Source organism: Mirounga angustirostris, unplaced genomic scaffold, assembly GCF_029215605.1.
Source record: "Mirounga angustirostris isolate CCGP_5_RB_7025 unplaced genomic scaffold, mMirAng1.0.hap1 SCAF_5, whole genome shotgun sequence".
Taxonomy (NCBI): domain Eukaryota; kingdom Metazoa; phylum Chordata; class Mammalia; order Carnivora; family Phocidae; genus Mirounga; species Mirounga angustirostris.
In genome coordinates, this window is record NW_026991713.1 from 89443637 (window position 1) to 89463361 (window position 19725).

The 19725-nt window shown below is 36.9% G+C and overlaps 1 protein-coding gene across 1 annotated transcript in view; it reads right to left on the reverse strand.

Annotated features, from left to right (window-relative positions):
- PTPRO (protein tyrosine phosphatase receptor type O) overlaps positions 1 to 19725 on the reverse strand; it is a 241860-nt gene that overhangs the window by 87462 nt on the left and 134673 nt on the right. Inside the window, exons 3-6 of the mRNA XM_064591529.1 lie at positions 7015 to 7173; positions 5075 to 5227; positions 2773 to 3216; positions 754 to 915 (exon numbers count right to left, since the gene is read on the reverse strand). Coding sequence (XP_064447599.1) covers positions 754 to 915; positions 2773 to 3216; positions 5075 to 5227; positions 7015 to 7173 — 918 coding nt within the window. The remainder of the gene's footprint in view (positions 1 to 753; positions 916 to 2772; positions 3217 to 5074; positions 5228 to 7014; positions 7174 to 19725) is intronic.

Genomic DNA, 19725 nt, shown 5'->3' on the forward strand with positions numbered 1-19725 from the left:
GTGATAAAGTGTGTGGTGGTCATCTTTTCTGAAGAGCGATTTTTATCCATTGCCATCTGGTTTTTTCTTTCTGCTGATGGGAGGCACATGTAACTGCTGATAAACCAGGTAACTGATTTTTGGCTTTGAGACCTCTGGTGAGCACATTCAGATTAGCTAAAAACATTACAGACATACACCATTCATGCAGCTTCTAGAGACTAATTATTTGCTCCGTCATTACTCCTCATGGAATCAGTAGAAACTACCAGAAGACTTGACACTGGGGCTTTTAGAATGCTCTAGCTTTGTCTTCTTGGGCCAAATTTATGGTGACCACCTAGGTCCTACGCCACTTAAATCTCTGGTTTTCTTTTGAGCTCTCTCAGCTCAATATTCTAATGAGACTTCTATCCCAGTCCAACAATACCAATTTTCTGTATGGCCTCAAACAAAAGTCATATGTCCTAAACCGTGTGTCTGTGTCCTTGGAGGGTCTGTTATGGTTAGCGTGGAAAGTCAGCTTAATAAATGTTCAGTTATCCCAATAATAAAAAAACCCATAAGCTAAATCTCTGCGTAGGTTTGCTACTATTAAACATACATATATTTCCTCTGCTGTCAAAATCTCATGGAACCGAGCCTCTTCTGACCTTGACGATTTCTCAGGGTCTCTGAGGTTTGATGAATAATTGATGCCTGAGCATCATTAATCTCCCCAGTTCCATTGTCCTAGCTCCCCTGTAAGTGCAAAATAATCTCTTTGGTACTTACTGATATAAAAACTGAGTGATTTTGCTGACTGACTTTTTCGAGTTTCACAAGATCCTGAGGAACTAAAGGTTGTCACAGATAACTTATATTTCCCAGGCTCCTTCAATTCTGCAACAAATTCATGTGCTTCTTCATCCACTGTCAAATATTCAGTAAAGTTTTCTGAATCATATATAAAAAAGAGAATATATATGAATTGAAACCTGGAAGGGCCCTGAATGTAGACAAGTCAATTAATACAAAAAATAAGTATTTTTTATACGTTTCCTTTCTTTTGTCAAGTTCAATTATACATCTTCATCAAAGCTACTAGAAAAGAAACATGACCAAGTATTCAAATTGCTTTTCACAACACTTCTAATTTACCAATCTAAAATATGGCATCCAAAGCAATAAAGCTTAGAGATGAGTATATACTGTATATTCTTATGCACTATTACCCAACAATGTCATATGCACAGAATAGAAGTAGAATGTCGGGATAAGATTGCAACAGTTGACTTTCTTATCTGGATATAAAGATTAAAAAAATAACCAGCAATCAGTATCTTATCAGTTCTTTGTGGTTAGTATTAAATACCCAGAAATGCCTTAAAATCAATGGAATTATTTCTAGTTGGAAATAATTCTCCTGGGCAGATTTTCTGACACTTGTAATACTTGTCCTTGATCTGTCTTCTTCCAGATTTTACTTTCTAAAAGTGAAAATGATTTTGCATTGCTTCAAAGTCCATCTCCTGCTGCTTATTACTCCATTTGAAGTTGTTCTCATCAGTTGGTGACTACGATAGACTTCAACAGAACACACAGCAGTCAGATGAAAGCATGATTGAACGTTCATGGAAATACCCATTAAAAAAAACAATTGTGAGATACAAGACCCTATTTTCCACAGAATATACCATGGGACAGGAAAATAAAAGACAAATTAAGGGCAGATGAAGAAAGATATCTTTTATACAAGTAATTCTAGGTAAACGTGAAGACTTTTGAGTCCAATAATTGGAAATGACAAAGGATTTCAATTTTACACAATATTTGGGTATGGTTGATTGCTCTATAATCCAGGATAGAGGAATCCACAGATTTTGGTGTCTTATTCTATAAAATAAAATGAGGGCAAACAACAGTATGCACTGTATGATACTACATGATATTAATGCCCTACCCTGAAAATAAAGCTATTATTTGAAACTTCAAATTCTAACAACTTGACAACTTTTACCACTCAAACCACTAGACTGGAAAGTATGAAATGAAGTGTGTTATTATAGAAACAAAACAAACAGCAAATAACGATAATAACCTAGCAAACAATTTAAACATGATTCATGACCCACATTGACTGCTGGCCAGGGCCCTGTTTTTCATAAGCTAGTGGACTAAAGTACGAAGAAAGCTCTGGAATGCTGGATCAATGACTATGATCCATGCTATGGCGAAAATACTAGTTGCTGTGCATTTTCTATTTTATGACCCACTCCTCTTCAGGCAAATGTGGAATGGTGCTGGTCCCTGAGGGGCACACCCTGAGGCAAATCAGAGTCGCTAGATGAGCAAGCCCCAGGGCTGACGCTCTTGGGAAGGTAGCCTTCTTGTCAGAAAGATTGTTTTGCTACATGCTTCACAAACTGTGTACTAGAAAACAGAAAATTTCTCCAGGATATTTTGTAATTTGTGATGGTTAGAACTTTAATTCAAAATCTTTCCAAACGGAAGGTTTTCCTCAGCGGCCCGGAGTATGTGACATGTTGGGCAGTGAAATGTGAGCAAGTTGTGAATACCCGCAACTTAGAAACTACCTAAACCCTGGATTCTGATCCTACCTATTTAATTTTGTTTTCTAGTCTTAGTGGGCATTGCTACTCAATTAAATTCTTCCCTTTCTTGACCATTTTGTCTTTAAATATTAACTGTCTCCCATTAGCCTTTTTTTCTAAATATTTTAGTTGCAACATATGTCAGTGCCCTTTCCTTTGTGTACCATTTCTTATTTTCGCTGATTTCCTGTTACTTTACCTTCTCTTTCTATGTGGATATGGAACCCATCGAAGGCAGTGGGTGGTTTGGGTGGTAACCAATTCAGGATCATTTGTACAGGAAAAAATGAGAGAGAGCCTGCTGTTGATTTCTCAGTCTCACTGAGTGTACTGTTATTTTCATATTCCATGGGAAGGACACTGACAAAATCATCTTCACTTTCGGGAGTTGCAGATGCGCCGCCCAACCAATAGGGCTGGGATGGAGTTTCGTAGTCACTGCTGTTGAAATCGGGCCAACCAGAAGAAATGTTGCCAGAGGGAATTTCAGGGGTTTCATCCATAAAATGGAAGAGTTTGTCTTTTCCCACTGTATCTTGTGATCTCATGAACGATTCCTCTGGAAAACTGCCACTCTGTTCTTCCCAGTTGTTTTTGTTCAAGTTTACAATACGAACTGAGATATTTCGAGGTGGATAAGGGGCTGTAAGAGAGAGAATTTTCATTTTCCAGTAATTTTTAGTTCTATGACAGTGAATACTTAATCTATTAGTAAGTCAAATACACAAGTGGATTTACAAAATAGAGGTTAATTTTACTTCTACTAAAAGATAGTAGAAGATAATCTACATCAAGAACTATTGTGGTGTTAAGTCACACATTTATCTAAGATTTTGTGCACGATGTGTATACATGAGTATATCACCACTCATACTTCAACTACATTAACTAGTGATATGATGCTTGTCCAGGTGGTAATTTAACCATGTCCAAGCAGAGTTTTGTAAATATTCTGTAGCTTATCAAAATCTCCTTTTATTTCTTTTTTTAAATTTTTTTATTTATGTTAATCCCCATACATTACATCATTAGTTTTAGATGAAGTGTTCCATGATTCATTGTTTGTGCATAACACCCAGTGCTCCATGCAGAATGTGCCCTCCTCAATACCCACCGCCAGGCTAACCCATCCTCCCACCCCCCTCCCCTCTAGAACCCTCAACACCCAAAATCTCCTTTTAAAAAACCTGAGTCTCTGCCACTGGATCTTCCTTACAAAAAAAAGCAACTCTAGTGTACTCTAGCTATCAAGATAAAAATACTCCCTGTGATATAGTTTCACTTAAGAAAGTTGCATATATGCCTTTGAAACACTAGCACACATGTTAGAAATACTGCTTCACTCCTCACTTCTCCCGAATGAAACATATGAGCACAAAATCCATGTGTGAATTAGGGAAGCATACTTTTCTAGAGGTAGAAAATTATGAAGGCATGCTGTCTGGTCTCTCCCTGCAATTCTTTCTCTACCTATCCTTCAAATAGCCCCTGAAATATCACCCCTTCCATGAACTTTGAATAAAAATTAATCTTTCCCTCCTTTGTGTAGTTACATAACTTTTGTACCTCTTAGGACATGTATCAGTTCTGCCTTGTATGATTGCCATTTGTGTTGTATCTCTACCATTTTTGAGGACAGGAAACTATCTCACCAGACTTTGTCTTCATCTCTCTCAGACTTAGCACAACTTCCCGGTAGAAGTCACTCAATTGATAACGTTTCCTTACTTGAATTGAATAATGAAAAATACAAATAGAATCTTAGATGTTGCCATGACGTGACTAACTTATTTAGCTGAAATAGTTTCTTTGTCTTGTCCTACTTAATGAAAATCATGACATCTTAGATTCAGACTGGCAGGGTCTCAGGGGTGATCTATAACAATCCATTCCCAATGTTCATATGAAAGGTATCTCCAACATTCCTAATGAGTAATTTGGACACATTAGGCACAGGCAATGTCAATTACATTGGTATTGGTGACAGGCATTTGGTAGGTGTATATTGCCATCCATTCTTCCATCCATCCATCCATCTATCCATCCATCCTGTAACAGTGCTTCCTATTAGTGATACTACTAAAATTAAACACTGCAAGTTTTAGACACATCTGAATCCCAATATTTTCCTCTAATAATCTGATATTCTTTACTAGAACATCTCTTATCATTTTTACTGCCATGTGGGAATTTTGCCAGGTTATCGAATACTTGGTCAAGTTAAGGTAATTAATTATAACTTTTGGTAGTATCATGTACTTTTTTTCCATTCAAAGATTATAAATCTATGATTACATTGATATATTTTAGATTTTTCTTTTGAATATTTTACTCAGTTCTTTTACATTGATAGAGAATTTGTTTTAGACTATTACAAATATATATTTATTTTATTTCTTAGCTCTAGAACATAATTTTTCTAGGAATGATAGAATGTATACATGCAACAAACATATAATTTAATTATTTTTTAACTAAATTTGATTCTTCAGAAGACTTACCAGTTCTATGCTGTTTAGGCTCATGACTGACACCACTGTACTCCACAAGAGTACTTTTATTAAAAGTTGCCTCAGATACCAGCTGAAAAGTGATGTTACTATAACATATTCCTGGCAGCCAGTGATTAAATACTGTTTTTCCCTTAAAGAAATCTGAGAATAAAAACAATTATATTAAAATTTTGATCTCCTAAATGCCACATATTTCTAGAAAGTTCTAAACAATTATGATTAAATAGCCCTAAGATATTATTTCCTGCAACTTCTGGCATGGTCAGTAATACAAAATTAGAATAAGATTAGAGAGGAAAATTTGGATCTTTATATCCAAAATCCTGAAAAGCTTTTTTTCTGCAGGAATTGGATACAATGGAATTAAATTTTTATTATAGGAACATTTTGTGTATTAAATGGAGAAGATAACATATAGAAATTATAGATTCAGTTTATGCTAACCATTTATTTTATGATAAAAATCAAAGATATTTTGCCACCTTATGACTTAGGAAAAAGTAATTTTATAAGACATGGTTTCACTAGGCTTACTTGTAAAACTGGCCTTAAAAGTAGAATGGTTTATCTGCCAGTTGGCAGCACCTGATTAAAAAAAAAGAAAGAAAGAAAGAAAAGAAGGATTTGGATTTAATTTGAAAAACATTAAAGAAAATAATAAAATTAAGATTCCAATTCAAATTAGAAGGAAATGTGGGAAAGAAACCAAAAGTACCACTTACTGAACTAAAAGCCAAAAATAAATTTAAAAATTAATTAACTTAAAAAGGAGAGCATATTTATTGATTTATTTAAAAACTCCTGGCTTTTAGTTCCACAAAAATTCCAGAGAATGCTTTTCAATTATTCATGAACTTGTATTTGCATGTGATCAATAAGCAAATAAGGCCCCATTTATTAGTTTGCAGATAATCTGTTTTCATTGAAAATTTAAAAATGCAGTAATTTGTGGAGTCTATGTTTATATTTATTTGATGGTTTAAAGCTTCAAAAACTATAAATTCACTGCATTGTTTTAAACCATGTCTCATAAAAAAGAAATCCATGGAAGAAATGAGTTTATAAAAGCAGCAAGTCAAAATGACACTTTTCTGGCTATCATGACCTGTGTGCCTCAGTATCCATTCTTCACCTCACCATTACCTATTTCCAGTTACAACCAGTCAACTTTGATAACCATCATCTAAGTCCTCAGAGAGAAATGTTACAGTTTTGTATCCTGAAACTATCTAAGTTCCTTTCCTTCCCAGTTCACTCCCAATGGAGCTGAATACCCTCCCTCCATTCCTCCCTCCCCACATTCTCCCCAACAGTCCACTCAGAGAAGGTGACCAGGTTCTTTGAAATGATTGATTCCCATAGGATCTCTTTTTCTCCTTTCCCCACAGGGTCCCCATCTGGCCAGTATAAACAATGAAACCAATTTTTGTATATTAATGCAATCATTTAACTGGTCATACAGATAAATATATCCAAAGGAACAAAAAAGCATTATCATTCACATTTGAGAATAATCTTGGACCACCTCCAAGCGAAACTTGGTAGAAAGTGCCTTTTGAACTTCTTAGTTCTAGAAATGCCCTTCTAACACACCCAGAAGGAAATGGTTAAGTGAGGTGCTTCTAAGTTTAAGTTTGAATTTATTTCTTGTACCAGACATGCTGCCTTTGGCAAGACTAACAAACAAACGATAATAATTTGAGTATTTCTTATGCTTTTGCATTGCATGTGACTCTAGCAAACCAGATGTTCTAAGATTCCTCATGACAAGATTTTCATAAATTAATAACTATTTTTAATGGTTCTTCCATGGGCAGGTAGAGAATCATAAGACCTCTTTAGAGGAAGACAGAAGTCCAATTAGCAAACATCATGTAAAAAGGAGTATTTTAAAGATGATATTTATCACCCTTCCTTTTGCTTCTTACCTTTATATAGCATTGTTCGGAAGTCTTTACCTTCCCAGTAGCTTATGTTTACTCTTGTGAAAACATTATATTTTTCTGGATAATGAATTTCAAATAGGACTCCTGTTTCAGGAGAAGGTTTATAGTCATATATTGAAACACTGGTTACAGGTAGGGGTTCTGCAGAAGGGAAGTAAATGGACAAAGGGGAAGTGGATAAAAAGGAAGAAAGGCCATTATCAGTATTTGGAAGTACCAAAAATTACACCTGTCAGAACACTTTCCACACTTTTATTATCCCATAAACATTAAACTCCCCCATACTCATGAGTTGACTGTTCTCCAGAGCAGTAATTAACAAAGTACATTTATGTGGTGTTTTGTGTCTTTCAAAGAACTTTCATATTCATTTTTCCATTTACCTTTTGCAACAACCCTGAGATCTAGGACAAGCAAATATGAATATTGCCATTCAACAGATAAAAATGATGATGACTCAGAGACTTTAAATTATTTGTCAAAAGTAATTTAACAAGTACATGGCAGAGTCTGTATCTCCAAATTCCTAGTTCATTTTTCTTTTTTCCAAGCCAAGAAAACTTGATATTAATAACAGACCAGTAACAGAAAATACATTTTGGCTCTGACCAAGGATAAATGTTTATGTGATTATTTATTTCTTTGTATAAACTTAGTAGTTATTTTTCTATATTAAGATTGCAAACCACCCTATGTTGTGAGAATTATAGTTTATGGTGTTTATCAAACCACTTTTCCTGCAGAAGCTTAAAAAATGTTTATTTCTATTTTGCTTGAGTTGTTAACCCATTACAAAACTTTTTAAATACTCATTTTTTAAAACTACAATTTGATGCACATCTGTATCTCCTCCATATCCCATTCTTCAGCAAAATTCTTGTAAAAATGACAGCGCTCCCTCACTCTTCTGAAGGAGCTGTTGGATTAGTTTTACTTGCATTCATTTGATTTGAGAAAATCATTTTAAATAATTTGGTTTGGAGTCAACTATTGTATTACAGACAAAAATAATTTTGATTCAAAGTTTTATCATTAGAGGATTCTCAGATATCATCTACAGCCTAAATGATATCAATATCCTTACTTTAAATTTTACACTTTTAAAATTTCAGTTTCAATACCCTAGGACACCAAAATTTGATTTAATTTATTCCACAAGTAGCAGGTACCTACTTTGTCTTAATCTGTAGGTAAATGTTTTTCATTTTGCCCTCCAGGATCGTGACCTAGTTTAGCTTTTGCTTTTGATTGACAAGATCCAGGAAGGATTGAAGCAACATATTAAAGCTTTGATTTTTCCTGGAATTTTCTTAAAAACCAAGCCAACATCTAGCGAAAAAGTCAGGAAGGACGTTCAGATTACAGCATATATTGTGATCATGTCCCCGTAGACTACATGCTGTATTCTCTGGCTAAAATGTTTCTATTTTATCTTTGACTTGTCCTTGGTCTTCTTGCTTAAAGGTAACATTTACAAAGTGAACACACTTGTGCCACGTAAACCAACCAACCAACCAACCAACCCGGCAAGACTCTTGTGTATTTCTCTTTGATTAATCCCCCAAAAGTTTTGAACTATTTGAAGGTCTTTCTTTCAACCCAGTCTAATTACTAACCCACGGAGTCTACCAAATCCACCTACTGCTTCTGGATCTAAGGGATCCAAAATGAAAGCTAACAACAAAAAGCAGCCACAGAGCAGGGACTCTTCCATTCCTGCTGTCCAGTATCTCATTCTCACCAGGGTTCTGTCTCCTGAAAAGAGAAGTGAGAGGTCCACCCAATCTTTCATGCCCTGAGGCATGACATCTGCACATCAAAGCCAGAGTCAAACTTTGAAATTCAAGAGATAGATGAGGATTACAGCATAGATATTTTATTTTGTGATTTTTTTTTTTTTTTTTGGCTGCTGCAAGCTACTTGTATTTAAACTAAGAATTTTTTTTTTTTAAGATTTTATTTATTCATTTGACAGGGAGAGACACAGGGAAAGAGGGAACACAAGCCGGGGGAGTGGGAGAGGGAAAAAGCGTGCTTCCCACTGAGCAGGGAGCCTGACGCGGGGCTCGATCCCAGGATGCTGGGATCATGACCTGAGCCGAAGGCAGACGCTTAAGTACTGAGCCACCCAGTCGCCCCTAAACTAAGAATATTTTAAATGCCTACAGACCTACAGGCTTTGCCTGTTTGCTTCTTATGGTTCTCTTGGCTTCAATCTAAGTGACCCGGGTCAGCTGTAAATTCTAAAGTCTAAGCCCAGCCATTACTGAGGCACATTCAGTCTATTTTCAGTAGAACTCAAATGCATTCTCTAAAAATATTTTACTGTGTCTCCAGTGACTTCCCTCATTATTTTTCTTTTTAGAAATTAAGTGATGTGTTATAAACCAGAGCTGCTATTATTCAAGTGTTTTTCAGTGATGACAAGGTTAAATCTTGATCTAATTCAATATTCCTTTCTCTGCAAGCCACACTTCACCCGTAGGAACCAGGCAGGACAGGATAGAAACATAGAGTTGTTAGAAAATGTGAATCATTTATTACTTTTGTTCGTTTGTTCCTTTTTTGTCCTCAGGTCTTTTTATTTTTCAAAAAGCTAAGCATTATAAAATATATTTGAAATTCCCTCATATAACTCACTCAGACCCCCTTTGCCTCCCACCACGGCCAGAGATAAATTAGTACTCTGAATTTGGTGGTTATCTTCTGATGTGTTTTTTACTTTGATATTTATATGTGTCCAACATCCATACAAAATGTTATTTTGCATGTTTTAAAATATGTTAATGGTATCATAGTACATGAATTTTTTTGCAGCTTATACTTTTATCAACTATCATGCTTTTGAGATTTCTCCATCTTGATGCAAGTATCTCTAGAAACTGTTTTAGTGTTCACTTTAGAATTATACAGACTCTACTGTTTATCTGTTATTTTGTTAGATTGTTTTCAATCATCCACTTTTGCAAATAAAGTTGCAATAAATGTCTTGAGATATGTTTCTGGATTAAATCTTGGATAGCAGGGTATGCACATCTTCCATTGTATGAAATATTGTAAAAATGTGTTCTAACTCTATGTCAATTTACATTTCTATCAGCAGTGTATGGTAGTTCCTCTTTCTCCATATTCTTATTCAACACTTGTTCGTATCAACCTTTTTAGTTTTTGCCACTCTGAGACATATGAAATTTTTAATTTCCTGTTCACAAAAGAGGTTGATTATCTTTTCTTATGTTTATTGGTCATTCAGCTTTTCTTTTCTTAAAATCGTTTGGTCTTTTGCCTGTTTCATGGGTTCATTTTCCATATTCTCCTGCTAATTTGTAATGCACCTTCTGTCATATACTGCATTCCCACTGTCATTTTTTTTTGTGTGTGTCCTATGCCTTCCTTCTGGATTCACCTTCCTTGTTAAAACATATCACTTAGTGGTTATTTAAGTTAGAGTCTAGGTGTTAAATTCTCCTAGGCTTTGTATTCTAGAAAAGTTTTTTATCTTTATTCTTTATATATTTTTATTTTTTTATTTTTTTAAAGATTTTATTTATTTATTTGAGAGAGAGAGTGCGCATGAGTGGTGGGGAGGGGCAGAGGGAGAGGGAGAAGCAGGTTCCTCACTGAGCAGGGAGCCGGACGTGGGACTGGATCCCAGGACCCCGGGATCATGACCTGAGCTAAAGGCAGATGCTTAACCCACTGAGCCACCCAGGTGTCCCTTTATCTTTATTCTTGATGTAGTTTAGCTGGATATGAAATTATAAGATTTCCTCTCAAGATTTTGAAGCTATTGCTCCATTGTCTTCTTGAATCAATCATTGTGGAAGAGAAAACTTCTGTGAGCCTAACAGTTACTCCTTTGTACATATTATGTTTTTTTTCCCTTTGATACCTTCTAAGCTTTTTATTTGTCCTTGGTAATCTAAGATTTCACCATCACATATCTAGATATAGACTTATTTTTGAATTACCCTATAAGTATTTGGAATGCTTTGTCAATCTGTGGATTCATGTCATTCTTCAAGTCTTGGAAATTTTCATAATCAACTCTTGAAATAGTGTGCCCATTATTCCCTTCATTCTCTTTTTCTTGAACTCTTAACCTCCTTAGTTAGAGCCTCTCCCACCTTCATATCTAAGAATTGTGCTAAATAATGGGCAATCACAAAGAATACCTTTCAATTTATTATTTAAATGCTATCAGTACAGAATTTATCCCATCAGTTGAAGTTTTTTGATTGAATCTAAATTTGACTAAGTAAGTGAATTTTGCCTAGTCTAACCAACTAAATTTTAAATTAAATAATTGTATTTTTCACTTCTAAAAAATTCTAATTTATGTTTATTTGATTCATTTTTATTTAATTTCTGCCAATCTTTGCTTCATTATGTTTTAATCCTTTTAAATGGATGGAATTCTTATATATCTCTTTGAACATCACAACATACTGTAAATTTGTTATCAAATTGCTATACAAGGGGCGCCTGGGTGGCTCAGTCGTTAAATGCCTGCCTTCAGCTCAGGTCATGGTCCCAGAGTCCTGGGATTGAGCCCCGCATCGGGCTCCCTGCTCGGTGGGAAGCCTGCTTCTCCCTCTCCCACTCCCCCTGCTTCTCCCTCTCCCTCTCCCACTCCCCCTGCTTCTCCCTCTCCCACTCTCCCTCTCTCACTGTGTCTCTCTCTGTCAAATAAATAAATAAAAATCTTAAAAAAAATTACTATACAAAATATAATTTGCAATGTTATGGTTGTTGTTTTGATGTCTATCTTTTTTAGCATAGATTTCATTGTGTGTTTTGAAATACAAGCCCTAGGCTAACTTTGTGTCTTCTTATTGCCCTGTTTCTTGCTTATTCTTGCTGTTGAGACAATTTAGCCATTGCTTCCGTTCAGCTCACCACAGTGCCCAGTCTAGAACCAGGGCATATAATATTATTCTGAGATTCTTGATATTATGGATGATATAGTGGCTATCACAAATTCATTCCCTGAGTCAGAAGGTAACTAAGCTTGGTCCTTGAGAGTAAGATTGACTGTGTGTTCCCTGCATCCCAAGGCCTCCATCTATAATTTTATCACAGGCAGAAAGAATCTCTGCTCCAAACAGAAAGCCTGGCTCTGTGCCCTACCTGGTATGGAGGATTCCAATCCTTACTGTACGGGGGCCCAAGATCAGGGCTGTGTTCTTCCAGATGCAGAGCACAGAGGCCCCAGGACTTTAGCTTACCTCCCCCCTTGGAGTTTCTGTTTTGTTTCTGATTTATAGAGACAACGATTTTATTTTTGAGCCTACCAATATACTTCTGGTTTTCTTTTTGCTTTGTGGTAGGAGCAAAGAGTGTGTCACAAGCAGATATTTAATCCTAACATGAAATTCCCATTTTTTTCTTTTAATAAAAACATTTTAAATGACATTTAATATGATTGGTTTTTTTTTTTCTCATTTAGGTGTCCCACATAATTAAATCTGATGTCTAATCGAAGACTGTTTTATGTCCTTTAAGTACCTTTGAATCATTCATGACAATCATGAATAGGAAGTTTCTTAAAGTTCTGGAAGTAACTATCTGAGACAGAAGATAAAGGAACAAAACAAATGTAGAGCAAATACTGTTTAAAAAAAGCAGAGTTAACCCTGTGCTTGTTGGTAACTGGTAAGAGCCGAGAGGCACTTCTTTCTGAGATTGCTCTGTTTTGATGGACTAAAACTAAAGGAGATGTGGGATCAGTGACCAGTGTCCTTGCTTTTGATGTGACCAACCTAAGAATGTGTCTGTTCTGACACAGTCCTCTTGAGAGAGAGAAACCTGTGATTAGGCTCTCAGGTTTTTTGTTTGTTTTTGTTTTTGTTTTGAGAGAGAGAGAGCATGAGTGGGGTGGGGCTGAGGGAGAGGGAGAGAGAGAATCTTAAGCAGGCTCCCCACTCAGTGTAGAGCTGGTGCTGGGCTTGATCTCATGACCCTGAGATCATAACCTGAGCTGAAATCAAGAGTCGGACATTTCACTGACTGAGCCGCCCAGATGCCCCAAGACTCACTTCTGATGAGAAGCAGAAAAGGGACTGATCCCAGGTCCCAGGCCAGAGCTCCTAAACTTATGTTGAGATAGACAGCTCAGCTCTATCCACGCAAGCCACTGAGGTGAGCTGACAGCAGCTGCTGTGGGGTCCAAGCGCCATGGTCACTATCAAACCCATGAACTTGAAACTCAAGTCTTTGCCACTTCCTTCCTGGAATATTTCAACAGCTCTCTAAATTATCCTCCTTGCCTCCAATCTCACCTTAATTTTTCCTACTTGTTTCTGCTCAAAACTTCTAAGCCTGCAGGCTACTTGATACTCACAGTTTATTAGAGTCTCTATCACTTGCACCTCACTGACTTTGCCCTGCCTGATCTGTTTTGACTCTCCTTTGCTTCCAACTCCTCGAGTAACTTTCTGTCTAATGCCATGGGTATTGTTTATATTTATTGATCTTATATGAAGTGCTACACATTTTGTTAAGGAGTGTATTTTAATATTTTTCACATTACAAAATATTACCCTCTACCAAATCAGCAAACTCACAGCCCCCAAGACAAGACTGGCCTGCCACTTGCTTTTGTACGACTTTTGAGTTAAGTCTTAATCTCAGGAAACAAACTGAGGGTTGCTGGAGTGGTGTGGGGTGAGAGGGATGGGGTGGCTGGGTGATAGGCGTTGGGGAGGGTATGTGCTATGGTGAGCACTGTGAAGTGTGCAAGACTGTTGAATCACAGATCTGTACCTCTGAAACAAATAATACATTATATGTTAAAAAAAAGAAGAAGATAGCAGGAGGGGAAGAATGAAGCGGGGGAAATCGGAGGGAGAGACGAACCATGAGAGACGATGGACTCTGAAGAACAAACTGAGGTTTCTAGGGGGGAGGGGGGTGGGAGGATGGGTTAGCCTGGTGATGGGTATTAAAGAGGGCACGTTCTGCATGGAGCACTGGGTGTTATACACAAACAACGAATCATGGAACATTACACCAAAAACTAATGATGTAATGTATGGTGATTAACATAACAATAAAAAATTAAAAAAAAAAGAATGGCGTTTACATTGTTAAATGGTTGACAAAAATTAACAGAGGAACAATATTTCGTGACATATCAGAATTATATGAAATTCAAATATTGGTGTCTTTAAATAAAGTTTTATTAGAACGCAGCCATGCTTGTTCGCTCATGTATTGCCTATAGTTGCTTTTGTGTGGCAACACTAGAGTTAAATCATTGCAACAGACTGTACAGCCCCCAAAACCTAAAATATCTGTCATCTAAGAAAAAGCTTGCTCACCCCTGGGTTAGATTAAAAAAGTAATAACCTGCCTAATGCTACACATATGGTTTCTAGATTTCTTTGTTGGCTCTAAAGTTCATACTTTGAACCACTACTCAAAATACCTGCTTGATAATTTGCCCATTGCAATGCAGGATTCAGGATCTTACGACTTACAGCTCTAAGAAGGAGCTTTCCTCAATAAAATCTTATTATGTCGTTTCTTTGTATCTGTCAGCATTCCTCATCACTTCTGGATTAAAGTCTAAACTCTTGTAAGGTAGTCAAGGTTCCTCCCAATTTTTCTAGCTACCTCTCTTATTATTTTCTGGATTCATACATGCTAGCCATGTTAACTCCTTGCAATTCAGAAGAAGGTCCAGTCTTTGCAAATAGGATTCCCTTTGACTCTGTTGTAACACTTTCCATTCTTTATTCATTTAGCAAATTTTCACTACATTCTCAATGATTGTTTCTTCTGAGGTGCCTTCCCAATGTTTGTTAAGGAAGGCTGGGCAATCCCTCTCACATAATTTTCTTACAGCATTTATCATGTTTTCATACTAGTTTGTTTATTTGTCTTTTACACTATAGCATATGATCTTTCAGTGTGGGTATGAAGGATGTGACATACAGAATGTAAACAATAAATAAAATAAAAATTCGTGCATTGTTATTTATAATACATGAATTTGTATTTGCATAATGTATGAATGCATGTTTATATTTGTACAATATGTTATAGAATACATAATATTCTCCATGGTGTTCTGTAATGTTTACAACTACTACATCTCTTTTTTTTTTTAAAGATTTATTTATTTATTTATTTGAGAGCGAGAATGAGAGAGAGAGAGAGTACATGAGAGGGGGGAGGGTTAGAGGGAGAAGCAGGCTCCTTGCCGAGCAGGGAGCCCGATGCGGGACTCGATCCAGGGACTCCAGGATCATGACCTGAGCCGAAGGCTGTCGCTCAACCAACTGAGCCACACAGGCGCCCCTACATCTCATATTTTACTAACACATGAGACAGTGGTGTGTAAATAACATTTCTCCAATTTTTAAGCAATTGTTTTCATGTGTTATTTTATCTGTTAAGAAATGACTTCTCTCTAAAGTGCAGACAATATACTGATGGTTCTTAATCAATTAAATATTAATCAGATGTCAGTGCCTAAGGGTTGTGAAACTCCTTTGGGCTGGCCAAATGACTTATTTGTGCTGAATTTATTTTTTGCCATGTTTCTCAGCATTCTCTAAGAACACCAGACTTGGAACAACTATAAGGAACTATGAAAGGACGGCCCTGGGGCCAATTGCTTTGTCACTGCTTATTTCATCAAGACAAGCATCTAACACACAGTAAATGACTGCAACAAATGTACCCTTTTATTCTCAAGAGCAATGTGTCATCTCCTTGAGCAGATACTATTAATGTTTCCTAAACTTTAAAAAAAGCTCCCGTTATGAAAATAAAGATGGCAAAAATACATCATTCACTGACAAATAGTGGTAATTTTAGAGCTCAAAGCTAATCTTAGTCATCACGTACTTTAATTCCGTCTTTTTTAAAGGAGGAAGCTGAAACCAAATGTCACCTAATGTTGCCTCATGCCTAAGGTCACAGAAATATTTGTGCCTTAATTCCCGATTCTTATATTCTGAACCTATTATCCCTTTTAAAATCTGGGATGATGTAATTGAGTCTTTATAAATGAGATAGAGTATGAGAGACAAGAAACCATCATTAATTAATTTTTGCTCTTTGGAAATCAATGCAGATTTCCCCTTCCACTTAGGATGTAGAAAGCTACAAGTCAATGTCACTGTCTCAACCCTCAACAAGAAGAAAAAGCCAAATAATCCATGAGATCATGATTTTTCTTGAGTCTATCAGAGTTCTGAGATTGCAAGGCAACCAAATGAACTAAATACCCAAGAATGACAAACCTCCTGTAAAACAGAAGGGACATTAACTGCTTCACCTTTAGCAGAGCATAACAGGAGGAGGGGGCTCCATTAAAACAGGAAAGAAGATAGATTTTAATAAATTCATAAAGGCTGGTTGTGTTTTCAATGACAGTTTAGAACTATTCTATCCAATAAAATAGTTATTAGCCACCTGTGGCTATTTTAATTAAACTTAGAATTAATCAAAATTAAATAAAATTAAAAATTAGTGGCTATTATAATGGACAATGCAGATATAGAACATTTCCATCATCCAAAAGTTCTAGGACAACACTTGTTTAGAATGATTGGAGTGGAGTCCACACTTTCTTTCTAGCTCTTATTGTGGGCTTTAATCAGGTGCTCATGAGAATATTGAGGGAAAGAGGCGGTAATTTGCACCACTGATAGATCAGGTTGAAACCTTACTCAAGTCCCTGGATCTTTCTTGAATACAAAACAGAATCCTTGGGAGGGGCAGAAATATCTTTCCCTCCAAGTTCTCAGGAAAATATACCCCCTTCTGAGGGGTGGGTAGAAGTGAAAGAGTCTGTTCCTAGGAGAGGGGCACAGACTCTTTTGGACCTATGGTTACACACTCATACAAAGTAGAATTCTACTACTATTGGGGAAAAGGCAGGAAACTCCAACCCAAGACTTTCCACAGATTTGAGCTCAACTGGTTGTCAGTGTAAAGTGAGGGGCAGGAATGCTGATAGTTCCCCACTTAGGATCACAGAGTCTGCCTAAGCCTGAGGCTGGACCAGGAGAACCAAGAACCTCGCCTATCCTCACCAAAAGCTTAACGTTAGTAAAAACCAACAGCAATCCATTGGGAGGGAAGGGGCAAAATCATGGAGACCTTCTGTGGTGCAGGTGTTCAGGACTTGCTGATACTGAAGGTAGAATTGGAATACTGAGAAATACACTCTACCATTGCTGGCAGGCAACACTGGAAACATTTGATATCTGTGTGAACTGAAAGTGACTAATACCTGAAGCCCAGCTTGACTCATTCTCCCATACTACCAGTTTAGCAATCTGGTAGATTAAAATTAAATACAATGGTAGGGGCCCCTGGGTGGCTCAGTCGGTTAAGCGCCTGCGTTGGGCTCAGGTCACGATCCCAGGATCCTGGGATCACCCTGCTCATCAGGTAGCCTACTACTCCCTCTCCTCCCCTCTAGTGCTCCCATCTCTCGGTTGTTTCCTCTCTCTCTCAAATAAATAAATAAAATCTCTAAATCCAATGGTATAAATAATTACAGAAGTATAAATGCTCTAAACTAGCACTGTCAAAATTGGTATCCACAAGCCATATATGCTATTGAGCACTTAAAATGAGGCTAGTGCAACTGAGAAACTGAATTTTAAACTTCATTTAATTAAATTAATTAATTAATTAATTTTATTTTTTTAAGATTTTATTTATTCATTAGACAGAGAGAGACACAGCGAGAGAGGGAACACAAGCAGGGGGAGTGGGAGAGGGAGAAGCAGGCTCCCCGCAGAGCAGGCAGCCCGATGTGGGGTTCAATCCCAGGACCCTGGGACCATGACCTGAGTTGAAGGCAGGTGCTTAACGACTGGGACCCACCAAGGCACCCTAAAATTTATTTAATTTTAATAAACTTATGCTTAAAAGTTACAAATGTGTAAACTTTCATATTGACTATATACTGAAATAGTAATATTTTAAATGGATGGATTAAATAAGCTTATTAAAATTAATTTCATAGTTTCAGAAGCTTTTCTAATGTGTCTATCCCAAAATGTAATATGCATATATGGTTAACATCCTGTTTTAGTTGGATAGTGCTGGTCTAAACACTTCAATTAAAAGGCAGAGATTTTCAAAAGAATAAAAAATAAAAGGCAGAGATTTTCAGATTGGAAGAAAAGCAAAATCCAGCTCTATACTGAATACAAGAAAGCCATTTACATATAAAGACATAAGTAGGTTGAAAATAAAAAGGGTAAAACAAGTATACCATGAAAAGACTTAAGGGAAGAAAATGAAAATATCTATATTAATAGCAGACAGAATAGACTTCAACACAAGGCATATTTCTTGGGATAAAGAGGGCCATTGCATATAGATAAAAATGTCATGAGTCACTAAAGCTGGTGCATGTGCCTCCACCCTGTGCTTCCTCACTGTCTCCCTAAAGCTAGTGAGCTCATCCACCTGGCTCCGGTGACCAGGGGGCTTGTGTGGGTCCCACAGAACTGTAACAATTGGAGAATCAGCTCTTGGCAGGTTACCAACCTCAAGGCACTGCACAGACAGTAAACTGCAACACACCAGCAGACTTTCTGTGAAAAAGGCCTATTTACTTGTCCTGGAGCTTCTGCCTGAGAGGCAGGCTTCAGGTTTGCCACACATGGAGAAGCTGTGGAGGTGCTTTTAGGGAACTTAGGTCAGGTAACACTCTTTTTGTAATCTCCCTCGGTCGTGCTACAGCTTGCTAGTCCAGAAAGGAGCTTATACACTTGTTTGGAGCCCCAATTTTTGCAACTGTTGTCCAGGGGACACTTCCAGATCACCTGGTCTGGAGGCCAGCAGGGTTTACAATTGTGGCCCCTCAGGACTGTACATACTTGCGTAATTTAAAAGCTATTGCCTGAGGACATGTCTTCCAATCAGCCTGAAACTAGGTGCTGCCTGAGATCCCTCCCTTTGGAACACTGACAGGTCTTAGCATACCCTTACCAACGGGGACTTATCAAGAATAAATCAGGTTGCTTAGACAATCACAAAGGTTCAAGAGACAGCCAAGAGCTAAGGCAAGGTTGAACAATAATGTTTACCTCCTACACAAGGCCACTTCTTTCAGACTGCGAGAGGTAGCTGTTTCACTTGATACATAGAAACAAATACAGAGTCAAGCAAAATGAGAAAACAGAGGAATATGTTCCAAACAAAAGAACAAGATAAAATTCCAGAAAAAAATCTTAATGAATGATAAGTAATTTACCTGATAAAAAGTTCAAAGTAACCATCATAAAGATGTTCACTGAACTCAAGAGAATGAATGAACACAGTGAAAATTTTAACGAAGAAATAGAAAATATAAGAAATTACCAAACAGAAGTTACAGAGCTGAAAGAGACAATAACTGAACTGAAAAATACACTACAAGAATTCAACATCAGACTAGCAAAAATGGAAGAAAGGATCAGTGGAAGACACAGGGGTGGAACTCACCTAAACAGAGCAACAAAAAGAAAAAACAATTTTAAAAAATGAAGACAGCTTAAGGAACATGTAAGACAGCATCAAGTGGAATAACATCTGCGTTCTAGGGGTCCCAGAAGAAGACAAAAGAAAGGCACTCATTAGAAGAAATAATGGCTGAAAGCTTTTTTTTTTTTTTTAACTTAAAGAAGAAAAAAGACATTCGGATCCAGAAAGCTCAGAGTTCCAAATAAGACGAAC